The 19,227-nt window shown below is 48.2% G+C and overlaps 1 protein-coding gene across 1 annotated transcript; it reads left to right on the top strand.

Annotated features, from left to right (window-relative positions):
• The first annotated feature begins 2,039 nt into the window (after positions 1-2,039).
• ACTA2 (actin alpha 2, smooth muscle) lies at positions 2,040-19,227 on the top strand. The gene is made up of 9 exons (XM_059397397.1): positions 2,040-2,146; positions 6,512-6,665; positions 8,211-8,339; positions 10,975-11,085; positions 12,896-12,980; positions 13,359-13,520; positions 15,134-15,325; positions 16,302-16,483; positions 18,938-19,227. The coding sequence occupies exons 2-9, from the start codon at positions 6,537-6,539 to the stop codon at positions 19,079-19,081; spliced, it is 1,134 nt and encodes a 377-aa protein (XP_059253380.1). The 5' UTR covers positions 2,040-2,146; positions 6,512-6,536; the 3' UTR covers positions 19,082-19,227.

Below are 19,227 nucleotides of genomic sequence, written 5' to 3'. Positions count from 1 at the left end.
CTTTTCCCAGATCTTCAGGGATTGATCATAAATCATCACTGGGTAATGCTACCAAGACGGCTTTCGTGATGTTTGTGGAACAGCACGTCTGGAGAGGATTCTTGACTATGTGCTTAGGGTTTGGAATTTATTTTATACTTTTCCTGAACAGCAGCCGAGCCATCAGACACTTCTGTTTTCCTAATTGGCTCGTAGCTCCATGGATACAGAAGGTATCTGGCCACTTGGCTGGAGATTTCTCTGTGCACGCACATACGCACAGGGTGCTGCTTTCTCTCCATGAAGGGACTTGGATGGGCACAGAAGTATAAATCTCAAACCAGACAATGAGACCATTTAATCACCTGCCCAGAAATTTACTTTCAGTTATAGGTCCTCTCTGGTTAGTATCACAGATGAAGAAAGGAAAGAGCCAGTGGGGAGGAAGAGAGACAAGGAAAGAGGGTAGGGAGAAAGAGAAAAAGGGCAAAAAGCTCCTAAGAAAAACTAAATCTTGCGTCTCCTTGTAAGTATGTCTGTTGACATCAGTCTGGTTATTGTCAGGGCTGTCATATACACTACCATTATCAAGGAGGAAACTAATGCAAAAATTAGTAAGGTGAGTACCGCGAGTCTTATCTGTGGTGTTTAGAGAGCTAGTCACCTTACAAAGTTACCAGGCATGACACAGCCACTCCTGAGACCGGAATACGACCTCTAGGCCAAAGGCCCTCTAACCAGGAAAACAGGGGATTTTTGCTTCACCTGATCCCTGAGATTAAAAACCACTGGTTTAGTCCTGCAGACCGAATTTCACGTTACATTATGAAATCTTCATATTTGAGCTTTCAGACTGTTGTGTTTTCTGGTTGATAAAAAGTAGACCCACTGGCCAGATTCCGAAAAACACAGAGAAACCCATTATTATTTATGTAGTCGTAAGCCATTTGAAATGTTCTCCTAATCCGCAGTGCCGCCTCTCCAAGATGAACACACGTGTATGTGCGTGCGTACCACCAATCCAACGACGTACCAGACCCAGTTAACGGGAGGGAACAGCTGCTCTCAGCTGTCAAATAAAGCCATTCATTCTGGGACTGCTCTCCTGTGTCAGCAGTCTGGAAGTACTCACGCTGTCCATCCACGAGATTTCTATTATGAATTTAGTTAGGAACCTGGCTTGGAGGAGAAGAGCGGACAATGTCAAACACTGAAGCTCCCACTGACCCCTGGGCATGAGAGCTCACAGCCAGATCCATGCCCGCTGCCTGCTTATCTTTGAGATACTCACCTGCCTCTCTGTCACCTGTCAAATGGGTCAACAGGTAGAGAGGGGGGTCAGAGGGATCCCCCCCCACCCTTGAACATGCCCCTTTCTCTCCCAAACTGTTTCTGGGACACGGGGCAGCATGGACTCTGGTCAAAAGTGGCCCGTCATCATTCTGCTAAATCCCTCGGTCACAGTTGGTGGGCATTTGCGATGTGCCAAAGGACTAAGTGGTCAAGGTCATGCTGAGTCCCCAGGCTCCTCTGGGAAACAGGGGCCCGTCAACCCTGTCTGCACTTCAATTCCTAGTTCCATGAACACCACACACGGACTCCACTCAGAAACAGCATGACGGCCATCAAATCACGTCTCTCTCTTTCTCTCTACTTATGATCATTTGGAGCGATGTCTCCATTGCAGGCCCCCTTCATAGAGGGTTTTTTTTTTTTTTTTTTTAAAGTGCCTACTTCTCAAGGCCACTCCTCTTCGTGCTCAGGTCGTTCAGAAATGCCCTGAACGCCAGCGGGAGAGCAGGAACATATGGCCCGGCCTGTGTCTGCCCCAGCACACAAGGAGCTCAGTGTCTCTGGGCATCTCAGGAGTGGCTCTGGAGGCTTGGGGTGTTTATCTCCCTCTGGCAGCTGAGCTGCCTCCCGCTCCTTGAGCAGAGCAGTGGAATGCCGTGGAAGAGACCCAGACCTCCGGCCACCCAGATTAGAGAGTTTTGTGCTGAGGTCCCTATATGGTTGTGTTAGCCCGAACGCTGGGCCCAAGTCTGTCTTTGTTCCTTGTTTGGGAAGCCAGTGGGAGGGAAGCAGGCCAAGGGGCTATATAACCCTTCAGCGTTCAGCCTCCCCGAACACCACCCGGAGCGGAGGAACCCAGCCGAGCCTCGTCAGGGTAAGTGGCACCGACCCAGGGATGTGACTTCCAGATCCCGGCAGCTCTGATATTACTCAGTGCGACCAGACGTCATCGCTGGAGCTCGGGCTGGGCTGGCGCACTCTGAAATTCCTGAATGAGCACGGCAGTAGAGAAATGATTGGAGCTCTTAGCCGCTAGTGATTCAACTTGAAAAACAAAGCGAAGGTGCTGTTGGGTGTGGGGGAGGAGGGCAAAAGGGAGATGAGATAGAATCCGTGTGTCACCTGGAGGATGTCTTCATGCTAAATCAGCAGCCCAGATCTCACAGGCGTTTCAGAGACGCAGACTAGTGATTTCCAGTAAATCACACGTTTATTTATTTTTGGACGCTGGAAACTCCAGCATTTGTTTGCGGTTAGGTTTGGTATGGGAACTTCTCACTGGACTGTGTTTTTTTGTGTGCAGCGAGGGTGCCTGGAAGTGGGTTTTAGAAGCGAACAGAGAGCCCGCTTGCCTGGTCTTTGATGTTGACTCTGCGTGTTTGCTTCTGGGTTCCTAGGCTCTGATTGGTAGTGTCTGCTGTAGGAAAGCATGTCTCTTGAGAATGTCTGTGACTTTATGCCTCAGAATGTGCATTGCATGGTCCATTGGTCATTTGCAGCCAAGTGCAGTAGGAAACCTGCTGCATCTTTCTCTGTGAGTAAAGAGGGAGGGAGCACAATGGCGTGCAGCTGCAAGCTGCTCTGGTCTCAGCCTATGGGAGGTCTGCTTTGCATTTCTGTCTCCCCCGGGTGAGGCTGACCTGACTGCAGAGCCAGCCCTGCCTCCCCCAGGCTGAACTTCAACTTCCCTGTAAATCAGGGCTTGGCTGCTTCAGCCGGGACTGGGGTTTTCACACTGAGCTTTTTCCTTCCATTTTGTGACCCTTGACTAAATATGGTTTGCATTTCAAGAGGGATGAGCTGGGAACTGCAGTGTTCTCCACTCCCACAACACCCCGCCCCGCCTTAACTACTCATTTTTGGCACAAGATGCACGAGAAACAGTTGGAGCAACCCCCCTGGCCAGGGGGGCAGTTCCAAAAGCAGACACTCGAGTGTGTTTTACCTAATTAGGAAATGCTTTGCTCCAAATTGAGCTGCTCATTCAGGTTATAGATAAGGGCTGTAAATCACTGAGCCAGCATCTTTCCTGGGACTTAGAGAATTCTTCTCCAATGGCAGTGCTCATCTAAGAGATTAGAAAATCGCTTGTGGACTTTTTTTTTTGCCAAATAAAAACATATTTACTGAATTTTGAGATTTTTTTTTTTTTTCCTGCATGCGTTCTGACACTGGGGGTCAGCTTTCGTTCTCTGCAGTATTACCCAAACACTCCCTTCAAGCCTGGCTGGCCAAGAAAGGAGGTAGTAAGGACATCCTCTTGTCACGTTTTCAGAGTGTCCTACTGCCACATGATTCATCCCGTCTTCAACTCTTTTGGTTTGGAAAGTCTGCTTAACGCATCCCGGGGGAGCCTGCCTCTTGGAGCTGGCTGGCTCCCCCGCATGCCTCTGACTCTTACTGCCCATTCAGCCTTGTCTCCTCTGCCTTTCTCACTTCTCCAGCTTCTTACTCTGCAAGGTCTGAAGCCGGATCACGTAAATGCCGAATGGAATCCAGTGTCTGGGAAGGGAAGGGATGGCTGGGGAGGGAAAGATCGAGTTGATCTGTTTCATTCTCCATTCTGACAAGTGGACTCCACAGGTCAAGGCCCTCCACGCTATGCCTGGGGGCAGTATGGAAAGCAAGCCAAGACTAGAGATACAGAGATCTGGATAATGAGGATAATTATATAATTATACTAATCATCATAACTTGAGCATTTATTGAGAACTCATAATGTGTATGCCACTACAAATTATTTTCAGTGCTTTCTATAAAAAAAACTAACCCTCCATCATAAGAACCCTGTATAGCATGAACTGATATTCTTGCTGTCTTACAGAGAAGAAAACTGTGATTGACAGATATTAAATAATTTACTAAGTCACAGGGCTTCTGAGGGGTGGAGTCCAGACTCAAACTCGGGTGGTCTGACTGCAGAGCCCAAGCCATAATCATCATCATGCTCTGTTTTCCTCGTGGTCCTAACTTCACCAGTGCTGGGAACCTGGACAGGTCACTTCAATTCATCGAGTCTTGATTTCCTTGTTTGTCAGTTGGAGAGAACAGTATCTGATCCAGATTGTAAAATGCATGGCCTCAGCTGAGGTTCACACTCTTTGCAAAGGGTTACAGTGCATCTGGACAGATAGAGCATTGATTTCCTGGGAATGATCTAGAAAATTACAAAGCATTTTTGTTCTTGTTGTTGTCATTGTTGTTGTTTTTGATTTTGTTTTTTTGTTTGCAAAACGTTTTTTTGGTGTTGTTATTTTTCTCTTCTCACACCCCAGAAATTTCCTTAAAAGAATTGCCTTTCATATCTGGTTCCAGATCTGTAGTGAGCTCACCAGCTTACAAGAATCCTCCTCAGCTTGAAATCTTAAAATCTCAAACTGGAGCAGAGAACTGTGGGTGTCCCTCTCTTTACAAGATATGTCCACCTAAGTCTGCTCGGAAAAATGGAAGGCATCTAAACTGAAAGTTAAGGGGCTAGCCAAAGGGACCTGATCTTGGATTCAGCTCTGCCTCCAGCGCCCTTAAGCAAAACATTTCCTCTGTATTTTCTCATTAATGGAAATGAGGGCAATGAATGAAAACAGTGTCTCTAACAGACCTTCAATTTCCCAAAACTATAAAGTTGCTACTTCTGCTTCAACTTTTCAAATTTGGTGATAGGATCCAAGCATAGGAGTAGGATATTAAACATATTGTTTTATTACTAAAGAAGGCATGCTCAGCTTAGAAAATATGACAGGGCCCAGGGAAGATCATTAAAAACACCAGCACCAGGGGTGCCTGGGTGGCTCAGTTGGTTGAGTGACTGCCTTCGGCTCGGGTCATGCTCCCGGAGTCCCAGGATCGAGTTCCGCCATGGGGCTCCCAGCTCCACAGGGAGTCTGCTTCCCCCTCGGACCTTCTCCCTCTCGTGCTCTCTCTTACTGTCTCTCCCTCAAATAAATAAGTAAAATCCTTTTAAAAAATCACTTTTTAAAGTAATATCCATCAATGTCTCGGTAAATATAATTAATCTTTTCTCAATGCATAAAAATAGATTTTTAAAATAGAATCATACGATGTTGTTTTCTCTAATCAATTATCCTTACATGAAATAAACTCTTTCCTTTCCTTTATCTTTCTTAATGGCAGCAAGGTATCCTACTACCCAATGTGCAATTTCTTAGACTTTCCCTCACATGGATGTTTAAGTTAGCTAACTGTGGCCCCTAAAATTTAAAGCACTTTCTTCGAAAGTTTCAATTGGGTCTAATGTTTTTCCAAAGGCAAAACAACAGTTCTTGGGATCTAGAAGAGATTTCCCTTTTCAACACTTTACATTTAACATTTCAGCTTCTCAGCATTTCCAAATTTTCCCATGCTGCCCACCCCTCAAAATATACCTTGTCAAGAAAATATTTTTTTAATATTTTATTTATTTATTTGACAGACAGAGATTACAAGTAGGCAGAGAGGCAGGCAGAGAGAGAGGAGGAAGCAGACTCCATACTGAGCAGAGAGCCTGATTCAGGGCTCGATCCCAGGACCCTGGGACCATGACCTGAGCCGAAGGCAGAGGCTTTAACCCACTGAGCTACCCAGGAGCCCCTCAAGAAAATATTTTAATGTGATAATCTATCCAGAGAAATGTGTTTGGGTTGGTACAGACAGCAAATTCCAGAAACTTCTTTAACATATGACAAGTCACTTATCTGCGTGAAGATCTGGTCTCCTAGTCTGATACTCCCTGTCTGTGCTCTACACTTGTTCATTCATTCACTTGCTTGGTCATTCTTTTTTTTTTTTTTTTTTTAAAGATTTTATTTATTCATTTGAGAGAGAGAGAAAGAGAGCGAGACAGAGAGAGAGAGCACAAGCAGCGGGAAGGGCAGAGGGAGAAGGAGACATCCCGCTGAACAGGGAGCCTAATGTGTGGCTCAACTCCAGGACCCCAAGATCATGGCATGAGCCAAAAGAAGCGCTTAACCCACTAATCCATCCAGGTGCTCCCTGTGTGGTCATTCTTTAAAGTGCTTCTGAGCACATGTGATAAGCCAGGCACAGTGTTGGGGGTCAGTTGTATGAACATGGACTTCTGAATTGTGGCTTATAAAAGTGTTCAGTCTAATTAAAGTACTTTGAAATAAATGCTGTGATAAGGGCCTGTGGTGTGCGCTCTAGGTGTACAGAGTAGGAGTGGTCAGTTAAGGGCCACAATCACTGGATGACAGCTGGGTGGGCTTCATCCCTTTTCCCGTAGGACCCTGTGAAACAGCTCCATCAAAATGTGTGAAGAGGAGGACAGCACCGCCCTGGTGTGTGACAATGGCTCTGGGCTCTGTAAGGCCGGCTTTGCTGGGGACGATGCTCCCAGGGCTGTTTTCCCATCCATCGTGGGACGCCCCAGACACCAGGTAAGCAATACCGTACTACAATTATGGAATGTGATAAATATCGCTACATTGACAGTCCCATTACAAGATATAAATGTATCAAGATAACAGGTGTGCACCTTAAACTTGCACAACGTTGCCCATCAAATGTATTCAATAAAACAAATTCTGATTGGAATAGAGAGAAACGGGGCTATAGGTTAGGTTGCTCTATTTCTGTGTGTCGGTGAGTATCCCCAGAGTGTCTCTCGTGGTCTCTCCAGAAATTATGTAACCTTGTTAAAAACAGACCTCTGACGATTGATGTCTAGGAATAAATACGAATTTCATAGACCATGTAGACAGATTATCTAGTGGGTATCTGTCGGACATAAAGTTAACCTTTTCTCACATTCCTTTTTGTGTCAGTACAATCATTATCATCATGAGAAATACTGTGAATTACCCAGGAATGCAAACCACAGTCCCTCTTTGGAAGGAGATTAAAATAAACGCCTAGGTCACTCCCTCTCAAAGATCTTGATATTAGACGAAAGGAGGCTTTGCTGCCAAGTGCAATTCTACATATCTTAGGGGTTGGTGACATATCCGTGGACAGCCACATGATAATTTTATAGAAAATTATGTGTAAACAAAATGTTGGGGGCCGCCACCTTTCATCTTAGAAAGTCTCCTTCTGCATCAGCAATGTGGTTGCTTGCGGAGCTTGTCTGACTAATCTCCGTGACTCTCAGTTTGGCATATAGTCGTACAAATAATAATAATAGCCACGTCCCATGAATGAAATCTGAAATCTGTCTCTGTTGAACTGCATGCAATGGAGATATTCGTACAAACCACTATTTATGTCTCTAATAGCAACAACTGTTTTTGCAATTCTGAAACAAGCACTCCGGTGCCATTTAAAATCCCAGCAACGACAATGTCCTTTCTCTCTCTCTCTCTCTCTCTCTCTTTTTTTTTTTTTAAGCTGCACTTCAATGATTAAAAATGTACTTCCAACTAATTTAAGCAAACATCTTAATGTTGATTGGTATGGATTTATCCATTAGAAATCAAGCACCGAGCTCTCGTTTGTCAATATAATACTTTTGCTTATAATGGTTAGAAAATATTCACATCTCTTACGTGGGCGACCGCTTTAACAGTACAGGTTCAAGGGTTAACAAGAGGCAAAGTGCCCTCTAACTAACATGTAAAATTTCATACATTCATTTCACAAGTAATTCCTGAATGATAAATACTTGCTGGGAAATTTGTTCTCAAGGCGAACAAGACAAGGACAGTGTCTGCCTTAACAGAGCTCATTAAGAAAAAGAGGAGATAAAAATTTATAGTGTAAAGTTGCTTAAGCCATAAGGCCTTCTGCTATTTGGAGATGGATCAGGTCTGTTGCCAGTCCACTGAGGGATGTTGTTGAAGAGCAGAGCCACTAGATACAGAATATCAAGTTGCTGGAACTAAAAGAGAACTTCCTCTTGCAATGATTTAACCCTTCGTGATTGGATCGGAATCAGTTCGCAAGTTCTGGAGGAGGCTGACTCAGGCTTTGTTGAATCTTTACAGGGAGTGATGGTGGGAATGGGACAAAAGGACAGCTACGTGGGTGACGAAGCACAGAGCAAAAGGGGAATCCTGACCTTGAAGTACCCCATAGAGCACGGCATCATCACCAACTGGGACGACATGGAAAAGGTACCAGGAACTTTTCTGTAGGTCGAGCCCTCAGGATGCATAATTTCCGTGGCCCTGGTTCAAAAGATTTTGCTACGGTTGGGGAAAAAAAAAAAAATCCTGAAATGCTTCTTTGAAAAAAAAAAAAAATTCCCTGCCTAAAAGATTTATAAACTAGTTAGAGGGAGAGGGTTCTGCAGAGGAGAGCAGTAGTCCTTTGCCAGTGGTAGGAATTAACAGTCTGTTGGCTCAGTCAACTGGATTACCCTCCCAGGGAAGGCAGCCAGGAGAATCACCGCCCCCCCCCCCCCCCTCCCTCCCTGCTCTCACCAGCCGCGGGAAGGCTGTGCCTCCCAGTGGCGGAGAGGAGCCAGAGTAGCTCTGCCCGGCCCAGGGCCCACGCTGGAAAGCTTCTCACCAATCACCCTGAATTTCTTTTAAGTGTTTCTTTTAAGTGTTTTAGTTTTCGCTCTAGAAGCGGGAGTCATGACATTGCACATTTGGTACATTGCTGAATGTTCCCCATTATACTGAAGCTCAAGCAACAGACACAAATTTTTAAATATTTTAGAAAGTACCTCTCTGTGTTACATTAAGTGAATGCTTTATCTCCCAATTTAATATAAAAGAGCTGTGGGAAGAGTTAAATCCTTGGATTTATTTATTTTTTTTAAGATTGAGGGGGTGATGAATGAGGGTGGGGAGGGAAAGAGGGGGCGGGAGAGAGAATCTTTAGCAGGCTCTACACCCAGCTTGGAGTCCAGTGCAGAGTTCCATCTCCCGACCCTAAGATCATGACCTGAGCTGAAATCAAGAGTCAGATACTTAACTGACTGAGCCACCCAGTGCCCCAAATCCTAGGATTTTAATGTTTATTATTAGGCATCATAGAAACAAATGATTGGAGAAAAAGCAGACAGGCTAATGGGAAAATGACACTAATTTTTTTTAATGTAGCAAAATATTAGAATCCCGATATCTGGACTTTTATTTGTCAGTTCCCTACACACACACACACACACACACACACACACACTCACCAGTTTAAAAGGAAATAGTATTGTGAGAATTTATCAGTAAAAATGCCAAGGACTCTACTTTCCCTACAACAGCATTTCATTAGGTTTGCTTTCTCTGAGATGCCGGATTTGGTTAGGGCTGCAGTTTGCACGGAGAAGAAGGTATTAATGACAGTAGGAAACACTCTGAGAGTTTCTCCGTGGAGATAGCAGCATCTCAGAATGCACGCACTGAGAGAATTGGGAGGAATAAAGCATTTAATCATTTATAAAACTGAAATTTAAAGTGAGGTGGGGAGAGAGGCTTGCCGAGGGGAGGCGTTGGTTGGTTGTTTTCTCAATTTCGGCGTAACCACAGCATATAACATGACTTGTGGGATTTCTTGAACACTCTGATACTTTTATCCCATCAAAGGAGTACAACTTTCAAGAGCCTTCTTTCCTTTCTAGAAACCACAACTTCAGAACCAAAGACACTGGGACAAGATAAAGATTCTTTAAAGTCAGTCTGGCTTTTGTCGATTTATAAAAACTTTGGCAAGCAGTTCCCATTTTGTTTTGTGTCAGTTCTGGAGGAATCTCATATTCCCCGTGCTAGCAAAGACTTCTTGGGCCCTTAAAAAGAATTAATTTAGCCCTTTTTACAATGGTCTGTTCTTCTTGGCATCGAGGACATTCAACCACAAAGCAAACACACTCATGTCCAAAGTACCTCACATGAATGAGCTATCAGTGGACACAGGCTTTTTTCAAAGCACCTGAAGGTCAGATATCCGTCCACAAATGGAAGATCCAGAGCGTGTCCACAAGGGCAGGCTTCTCCCAGCCCTGGAGACCAGAGAGGGGGACGGTGGGTGTGGAGACACAGACAGGGACACCTGTCTTCTTAGGATATGTTATGGAGGGAAATTTCCCAAGAAGTATTAAAAATGGTACCTAACTTTTTCAGGTCAGTTTCATTCATCCATTCACGCATTCACTCGTTGACTCATTCACTCATTCACTCATTTACTTGCAAAACTAAATCATTTTCCCAGGAATATTAACTGAAGTGGTCATAGGGGAAAAGATATAGTTGGTACCCGGCTGGCTCAGCCCAAAGAGTGTGAGACTCCTGATGTCGGGATGGTGAGGTTAAGCTCCACACTGGCCATAGAGATGACTTTAAACAAAGGTATAGTTGAGTGATAATAATAATATTCATTCTGGGCCAGGCACTGGAGTGAATAGTAACTCTAGGGTTCTCACCAAGACAGACAAGTTATTTTCATATTACCTACGGTGAGATGAGCTGGGAAGGATTAAAATTTGCCTTAGCTCGCACCACCAAGAAGTGGTTGAGCTGGGATTTGAATCTGGATTTGACGCTTGGGCCTGTGCCCTTAGCCACTATGCTGTCCCGCCCCCGTGAATGGGGTCTGGGTTTTTGCTGAGTCACTTCCTCGAGGTGACTCCTTGGGTAAGTTACTCACAGTCTTTAAGCTTCAGTGTCTGTGTCAGTAAAAACATGGACATTTGGTGAGTGTTTGTAACGTACGATTTGGTCCTAGTTTCGTGTAGCTCATTCTGGTCCCTTTTTGGGGGCCCACAGCCCCCCACAACATCACCTCATCGTGTTTCTCCTTGGCCCCCGCTAGATCTGGCACCATTCCTTCTACAATGAGCTTCGTGTTGCCCCTGAGGAGCATCCAACCCTACTCACCGAGGCGCCCCTGAACCCCAAGGCCAACCGGGAGAAGATGACTCAGGTAAAGAGCCACTCCAGGATCCAGCACTCTGGGGTTTGGGGCAAGTCCTGTTTGAAAGGCGCGGGGCAGGAAAGCAGAGAGAAGGCCCAGCCCAGCAGTCTCCTCACAGACCAACAACTTCCCAGGAACCTGGGGATTCCCAAGGACAGAAACATCATGATGTTACTCACTCCCTTAGGGCAGGAACGGCCCCTTGACTCCAGAAGCAATAGGAAATTAGAATATGTAATAGAAAAGGCTGGGCATATTAGGTTACAAACTTGGAAGGAGAAATCATTTCAAAATGTGGGTTAACATCCAGCGGGGAATCTGTTGCTTCTCAGCTTCACGAGCTTAATGAATCCCTTTAATTTCTTGGATTCCTGGTCTCCTTGCTCGTGTGTCTTGGGAATAAGACTAGTACTATTATTTTTCAAAGTGTTGATGTGAAAAATAGTGAGGTACAATGTCAGATGTGCTTGGCAGTGCCTGATACAAGATATGTTCAACAATAATAGTTTTTACTGTCATTATTGTGACGCCTAGAGACCTTAGGGTAGGAGATCACCCATTCCACCGGACAGACAAGCCTTCCAGTTTGGATGAGCTACCAAACAGAAGCATCCAATATCAGCTTAATACTTGCTCTACTGAAGCTGTGGATAAAGCATGTCACCTGCATTGTCTCTTTAAACCTGAACAAGGTGAAGCAGTTTGTAGTCTATAAATGAAGAGTTAGAGAAGTGGTTATAGAATGAGATATTTGATTACATAAACGAGCATTTCAAGGATCGTGTACAAAGGGTGACTGCCACAAGGTCATACAGCTCAAAGCAGCACAGCCTGGAACAGACCTGGGATCTTTTGGGATCAATAAACGTATATACGCAGGACCTTTTTCCTCAGAAGAGCTCTTGGCACTTACACCAACACACGGGCGGTCATTCTGTGCAGGGGACACCTGTGCCCCTGGGATTCCCTCCACGTGACCAGCTATGTCATTTCTACGGGTGTTCTTGTCCCTGGGAATGGTGTGGGGGTGGAAGAACAGTTGGGAATTACGGCTGTCCAGCAAATGATGTGAGATGTTCTGGCGGATAGACCAGGCAGGGTTTGGCAGGTGGAGAAGGGGAGGCCCATGGGCATCTCTGTGTGCATCACCTTCTTAGCCGTGACCTGCAGTGGCTCTGGTCTTGTCCCCAGACTGCATGAACTGAGGCACTGGCCTTCATGTAGGTCCCTTAGCTTCCAGGGGGCGTGTCTTTCAGGATCAAGGTCCCTTCCGTTGAAGCCAAAGTGACTTTGGATTCTCGGGCTGACATTGACCCAGTAACTCCATGAGAAAGTGGAACAGACGGAACAGGGACCTCAGACAATTCACGGAACTGGGCTTGTTCCCAACTGGTCGGGGCTTCTGGTCCAAGGTGTCCTTTTGTAGAACAGAGAAGTCCAAGCCTGAAAGTCATCTTTTCTTTGCCTTTGGCTTTAGTACCATTAGTCCGTCCTAGGTTGCTTACACCGCAGCTCGCCTAGTCCAAACTCCTCCGTGGACAGTTGAGACACCAGGAAGGAAGCCCGCAGCGGTCAGCTGATAGGCTGGGAAGATCTCCAAGGTCTCGTGGGAGCCAGGGCTACCCCCTGCGTACCCCCACCCCTCTCCGGTGTGCACCGCCCCTCCCCCTCCCTGCACACTCAGGGCACCATCCATGCCCTCTGCCCTGAGCCACAAAGGCAAGGCTGTGTTCCGAGCCCACCTGCAGGGGGCGCTCTCTTGACCATTCTTGCCAAGACTGGTCACATCCCTAATGTAGCTCTTTGGCTTGCTTTGCAGATTATGTTTGAGACTTTCAACGTCCCGGCTATGTATGTGGCTATCCAGGCAGTACTGTCCCTCTACGCATCTGGCCGCACGACCGGTAGGTGGGAGCCCGGATTGGGTGCACCGTCCATGACGGGCTTTGACAGTTGTAAACATGGAGTTTGGATGGACTTGGGGTGGGGTGGGTAGCTAGACCGGACAGGGCTAATCCCGGCCCTGAGAAAGGCCTTCTTCCCACCTTAAAAAATAAGCCCTCGAGCTCTATTTCCAGCAGGCCTTTCTCTTTCTCTCTCTTCTTGCTCTTTCTCTATCTTCCCGCAGCCCTGTCCTGCTTGGACCATGCTGTCACATGCTTTCTCTCTTCTCTTTCAAATCAGAGGCTCAGAAACTCCCCTTCCGCTCGCCCAGGTGCCCCCCCCCCCCAGCAACACACCTGCTGCCCTGGTGATTTTCTTTGTGCCCATTTGTTCCCCAGGCATCGTGCTGGACTCTGGAGATGGGGTCACCCACAACGTGCCCATCTATGAGGGCTACGCCCTGCCACACGCCATCATGCGTCTGGACCTGGCCGGCCGCGACCTCACCGACTACCTCATGAAGATCCTGACTGAGCGCGGCTACTCCTTCGTGACGACCGGTGAGGCGGGCAGGAGTGAGGGCCAGGGGGTCAAAGGGCCATGTCTCTTCACAGTGACATCTAGGACCCTGGGGACCATCCAGGGAGGCAATGGGAGGAGACTATGTGGGTGGCAAGGCTTGATTTCAATGCCCCAAGCCAGGCACAGCCCCTTTTTTGCTCCAAGTGATGAGAGGGTTTCCTTGAGAACAGTGAGAACCTCTAGGAGGACAGCTAAGCGGGGGTCTATCACTTGGACATTTTTTTAACCTCCTCTGTTCACAAGTAGGACACTGAGAGGGCAGAGACAGGGGACAACATCGGGCAGTGTTTTCCAGGGGCCCAGGGTGTTGCTCTTGGAGACGCCAGGGCAGGGCCAGGGCCCAGTCCTGCCACTCACCAGCGAGGTGACCCAACCTCACCAAACCACAGTCTCCTCATCTGTAGAATGGGGATTGTCATATTGAATGACACCAAGCAAGCAAAATTCCCAGCACTGAGTAATTCCGCATCTGTAAGTCAGTAAGCCAGTAATCGTTAGCTAGTCAGAAGACCAGCCTGGCAGCAAGCTGTTCAGGTGTCTTCGGCCTCCAAGCACCTGCCGCCCGTCTACATTTGCCAGCGGCGTCCTCAATGCCCATGGCCCTGGCTGCCTGCCCTCCCCCCAGCGATCTGGTGGTGTCCACACATTTCCATGTCTGGACACACCTGAGGTTTATTACAGACCCGGAGCTTGAGCCCTGTGGATGTTAAAGTTTCTGGGGTAGGGAGTTGAATTCCTTCCTACGTTGCTCTTCTGCTCCCTACAAAGAACTCCAGGTGATCTCCAAAAGGCTCTGGGGGCCTAGGTGGAACCAAGAGGTTAGAAGTTCAGCGTGCAGGAATCCGAGGAGTACTTGCTGCCCCCAACCCCCCCTCGCTGTGCACCACGGAGCCCCCTGGGCCGGGACCGGGCCTGAGCCAGGGCCCGTCTCCTTCTGGAAGGAAATGAATATACCAGTGGTGTGACCTGAGACCTACCTGGGCCTGTCAGCATGGGTCTCGGAGCTTTTTGAAAACCGTGGGGGCCTCGGGGCACATGGGTGGCTCAGTGGGTTAAAGCCTCTGCCTTTGGGTCAGGTCATGATCCCAGGGTCCTGGGATCGAGCCCCACATCGGACTCTCTGCCCAGCAAGGAGCCTGCTTCCTCCTCATTCTCTCTGCCTGCCTCTGCTTACTTGTGATCTGCCTCTCAAATAAATAACTAAAAATTAAAAAGAAAACCATGGGGGCCTCAAAACATGAGACTTCTTGGACAACTGAAAACCCCATATAATGAACTGTTGTAGGACAAGCGTAACAGAGAGTGAATAGTTAATCCTGAAAAAAAAAAAAAAAAAGTCCCACATGTATCATGCAGAAGGATGCCTGTAGCTAACTTGTTTCCAGTCATGTTTTCCAGACAGTATTTTCTCCTCTGTTAGGGACAGAAGGGGCTCCCTCGTGGGCCTGTAGTTTAATTGCTATCACAGATTTGGGGTTGTAGATCGAATTTACGCACGTTTTTGAAGGCACCCATATTGGGGGCAACGTCCAAGGGAGGCGGGTGGGGGTTTTAACGCCTGTCGCAAACCTGAATGTTTGCGTTTTGCCAGCCGAGCGCGAGATCGTACGCGACATCAAGGAGAAGCTGTGCTACGTGGCTCTGGACTTCGAAAACGAGATGGCCACAGCTGCGTCCTCCTCTTCCCTCGAGAAGAGCTACGAGCTACCCGACGGGCAGGTGATCACCATCGGGAACGAGCGCTTCCGCTGCCCGGAGACCCTGTTCCAGCCCTCCTTCATCGGTAGGCTTCAGCGTCCCCTCCCTGCGCAGGGGCGGAGCACCCTAGCCCCTCCCCGCAATCCAGCCAGCTCCTGGCTCTCAGCACCCTTCTGCGTGTGGGCACTGCAAGACCAAATGCATTTCTAAACCAGGGCAAGGAAGAGAGTGTCAGATTTCTAGGGAGCGCAGAAGGCCAGGAAAGGAGTTTTCTTTCTAAGCCAACATGGTCTATGCTGTAGTCAAGCCCAAAGCCTCCTTGGTGGCGGGGGGGGGGGGGGGGGGGGGGGGGGGGGGGGGAAGAGAGGGGGGGGGGGGGGGGGGGGGGGGGGGGGGGGGGGGGGGGGGGGGGGGGGGGGGGGGGGGGGGGGGAGGCGCGTATGGTGAAAAAAATGGTGAAAAAAGTCAGCTGCTCCCTGTGCTGAGGACACAGGAGCCCCGGATGGGTGGGAAGGATAGGCTGAATGCTGAGACTATGGAAGGAGTGCGGTGGTGGGGAGAGGAAACCCAAGAGCTTGTTCCTGCATTAGCACTGACCTTGGACAAATGTTAGCCTGGATGTTTACAGAGGGTGGGCTCTTGGAGGGGTGAGCCCGGGTTTGGGTCAGATGAAGCACCTCCCTGGGCTTCGGCACCCTTTAGCTTTGAAGGGCGCTGGCAAGGGAGCAGGCGATGAGAGACTTGGGGTTGTTCCAAGCTACAGCTGCTCTCGTGGGCTCTGTAGGAACCTCCTGAGGGGAGCCTGAGCCCCCCCCCCACCCCCCGCCTCCAGCGAAGTGATATTGTAGCCCTTGCCTCCCGGAGGTATAGTGGCAAGGCTTCCCCACTAGACGAGAGGTGGGAGAGCGTGGAGACCATCAGGACAGGCGGTGCTCACACCGCGATGCCTGCCTAGCTTCCGTCCAGCCTAAGACCCTCCAGCAGCCTACGACGCTTTTCCAGTCTGCCCTGAGTTTTGTCCTCCACCCCTGCAAGGATCATGATCTGTGTCTCCTTCGCAGGGATGGAGTCCGCTGGCATCCATGAAACCACATACAACAGTATCATGAAGTGTGACATTGACATCAGGAAGGATCTCTATGCTAACAACGTCCTCTCAGGGGGCACCACCATGTACCCCGGCATTGCTGACCGCATGCAGAAGGAGATCACGGCACTGGCCCCCAGCACCATGAAGATCAAGGTACGGTTCAGGGTAGGGGCCACAGCTGTGCTGCCGGCTGTGATGCCAACCCATCACCAGATGTGACGGGCTCTCGGAGGCCACGTCGTACTCACCTGTGCTGGTGGTTTCCTGTTAAGCAGTGGGTCCACATCCACAAGTTTCACCCTTTATAGGGTGTAAGTCAGTCCAGTTCATCAGAGAAGCTAAATTATTTGGCACAAAATTTCACCTATAATCATCCTTGGCCATCAGCAGCTTTCAGGAGTGAAGTTCAACAGAGCTCCCATATGGGCATATGCCTTGATTTTTCTATTAAGATATAACTCACACGTAACGTTATATTAGTTTCAGGTGTACAACCTTAACTCAGTATTTGCCTGTATTGTGAAACGATCCCAACAGTAAGTCTAGATGATTTCCATCGTACTTCTTAAAAATATACATTGCATCATTTTCCCCATCACAGAAATCGTGCATCTCACGCACAGAACATTACCAAAAATCAGACGATACGGACCTGTTTCCGAAGAGGTTTAAATGTTGTAGTTTCTATCCCATGTGCTCTTTTTCCACTGTCAACCCTGATTGCAGCTCTGTGGCCAAGAATTAGAGTTGTATCTCCGGCTCTCTGTCTGGCCTTTTGATCTAGGTGCTCAGAAGTGCAGAATCCCTCCAGGATGACCAAGTTCGGTCCCCAAGCCACCAAAGACCCTTCTATTATGTGTGTGCACTCCCAGTCATGGGAGCTCAGAGATGAAACAGACAGTTCTTTGGAGGCAGACTGACAGGTGCCTAGAGACTTCTCCAAAGCTGTTTTCCAGCTCTGAAGTCAGAAGCCATGCTGGGACTCTCTAACCCATGTCCCAGGGAGCGGAAGAGAGGGCATTTGCGTGCAGACCACACACGTGGGAAGTATTCAGACACATTCTCTGTTACTTGCACTCCCTTGTCTTTTGAAAAGGGTTTGTAGGTAACAGACAGATAGATAGACCAGAGTTCTCTGCCTGCACCGCAGGCTCTGAAAAACTGTATAGTGAGAGAGACTCTTTCCCAAGGTTGGTGTTTCTTGGATGCTCCTCTGATTGGCTGTCTCCCCCTTACTCCCATGTGGGGTGGGGGGGAGGAGAGACGTGCAACCAGCTCTGGTCAGTGAACACACTGTCAAAGCCTGCCCAGGTGGGGGTGTGTTACATGACCAGAGCTGGCCGTTTCCTGCTTACCCAAACCTAGCTTCTTGAATAACACGAATGCGGAACTTGTGACTCCCATGGGGGGAAAGAAAACCCGTAAAAAAAATCTGGGGCCATAAGGTGATGACTTCAGGGAAAACTCAAACAGGATGGTGGTGGTTATAGGGACTCTGCACTGTATTTGTTACCTTTCTGTCCATCTAGAATTACCCCCACAGGATAAGGTTGTTTCTAAAACAAAACGAAACAAAACAAAACCTCATCTGGGAGAGGTCCAGGTTTGAATATTGGGTCTGATGAGAGCACCACCAGCGTGACCCAATGTCAGTTACTTAAACCTCTCTCAGACTCTGTTTCCGCATGTGTAACATGGGGCTAATTCAATACTCTTTAAACTGGTTTGAGGTAATATGTGTAAAACGCTTAGTGTCGTGTTAAGCACATAAAAGGTGCTCAGCAAATATCAGCTACTTGTATGAAAAATACATGTTCAGGGGGACCTGGGTGGCTCCGTTGTTAAGCATCTGCCTTCAGCTTAGGTCATGATCCCAGGGTCCTGGGTTCAAAACCCATATCAGGCTCCCTGCTCAGCGGAGAGCCTGCTTCTCCCTCTCCCACTCCCCAGCTTGTGTTCCCTCTTTTGTTGTGTCTCTCTCTGTCAAATAAATAAATAGAATCTTTTTTTAAAAAAAGAAAAATACACATTCAAACAGAGCTTGGGGAATAGACAGGAATTAAACATTTTCACCATGGTTTCGGAAATACCTTGTCTTTTTGCCCAAGTGTCCATATTTGTCTGTACCCAAGTATTCCAGTGAGGACTGGGGTTGGGAATTTGCTCCGCCGTAGCTATGTTTTGGGGTTCCAGCAGGTAGAAGGGACCCCTATCCGGAGTCATTTCTCTCTGCTTCTAAACCATTCAGTTATTTAAGGAACATTAGCATGGCCTGCATGTCAGTCCTGGGTAGCAGGGAGAGCCAGGCAGGGCAACTTACTGGGACCTACCCCAGAGAAATGTCATCCAGCAGGGGACCCTGAGCTCCCCCAGTGTGAAACAGTGCATCTCAGTAGACTTAAAGAGGTGGGAGGAGGCAGAGTCTAAATTCACTGGTTGCCTCCCTGGGCTTAGGGTCAGGGTGGGGTTAGGGCCAGGCATCCGACAGCCAAGACTGTCCCTGCTGTCCACGGAACTCCAGCGAGGTGCACCCAGTCTGGACCCTGGGGGGATGCCTGGCCCTGTCCCAGTGCTTTAACGGCCCTTCTTTCTCATCCCGGCCAACAGATCATCGCCCCTCCGGAGCGCAAGTACTCTGTCTGGATCGGCGGCTCCATCCTGGCCTCCCTGTCCACCTTCCAGCAGATGTGGATCAGCAAACAGGAGTACGACGAGGCCGGGCCCTCCATCGTCCACCGCAAATGCTTCTAAAACACGCCCTTGCTCTCTGTCTCTGGCACACAACTGTGAATGTTATGTGGAGTAATGCCTTCAATTCTTTTCCAAATCATTCCTAGCCAAAGCTCTGACTTGTTACCTACGTGTTTTTTAATAAATCTGAAATATGTTACTGGTCA

This window comes from Mustela nigripes, chromosome 4 (assembly GCF_022355385.1).
Source record: "Mustela nigripes isolate SB6536 chromosome 4, MUSNIG.SB6536, whole genome shotgun sequence".
Taxonomy (NCBI): domain Eukaryota; kingdom Metazoa; phylum Chordata; class Mammalia; order Carnivora; family Mustelidae; genus Mustela; species Mustela nigripes.
The sequence above is the reverse complement of the archived record's forward strand: the minus strand, read 5'-3'. Positions and strand labels throughout refer to the sequence as shown.

What these genes read in the sequence shown, in the direction of transcription:
- ACTA2 (XM_059397397.1), top strand. Translation starts at nt 6,537, where the DNA reads ATGTGTGAAGAGGAGGACAGCACCGCCCTGGTGTGTGACAATGGCTCT. An exon ending in TGGGACGCCCCAGACACCAG is followed by an intron (nt 6,666 to 8,210) that starts GTAAGCAATACC and finishes GAATCTTTACAG; the next exon opens with GGAGTGATGGTGGGAATGGG. An exon ending in GTTCCAGCCCTCCTTCATCG is followed by an intron (nt 15,326 to 16,301) that starts GTAGGCTTCAGC and finishes TCTCCTTCGCAG; the next exon opens with GGATGGAGTCCGCTGGCATC.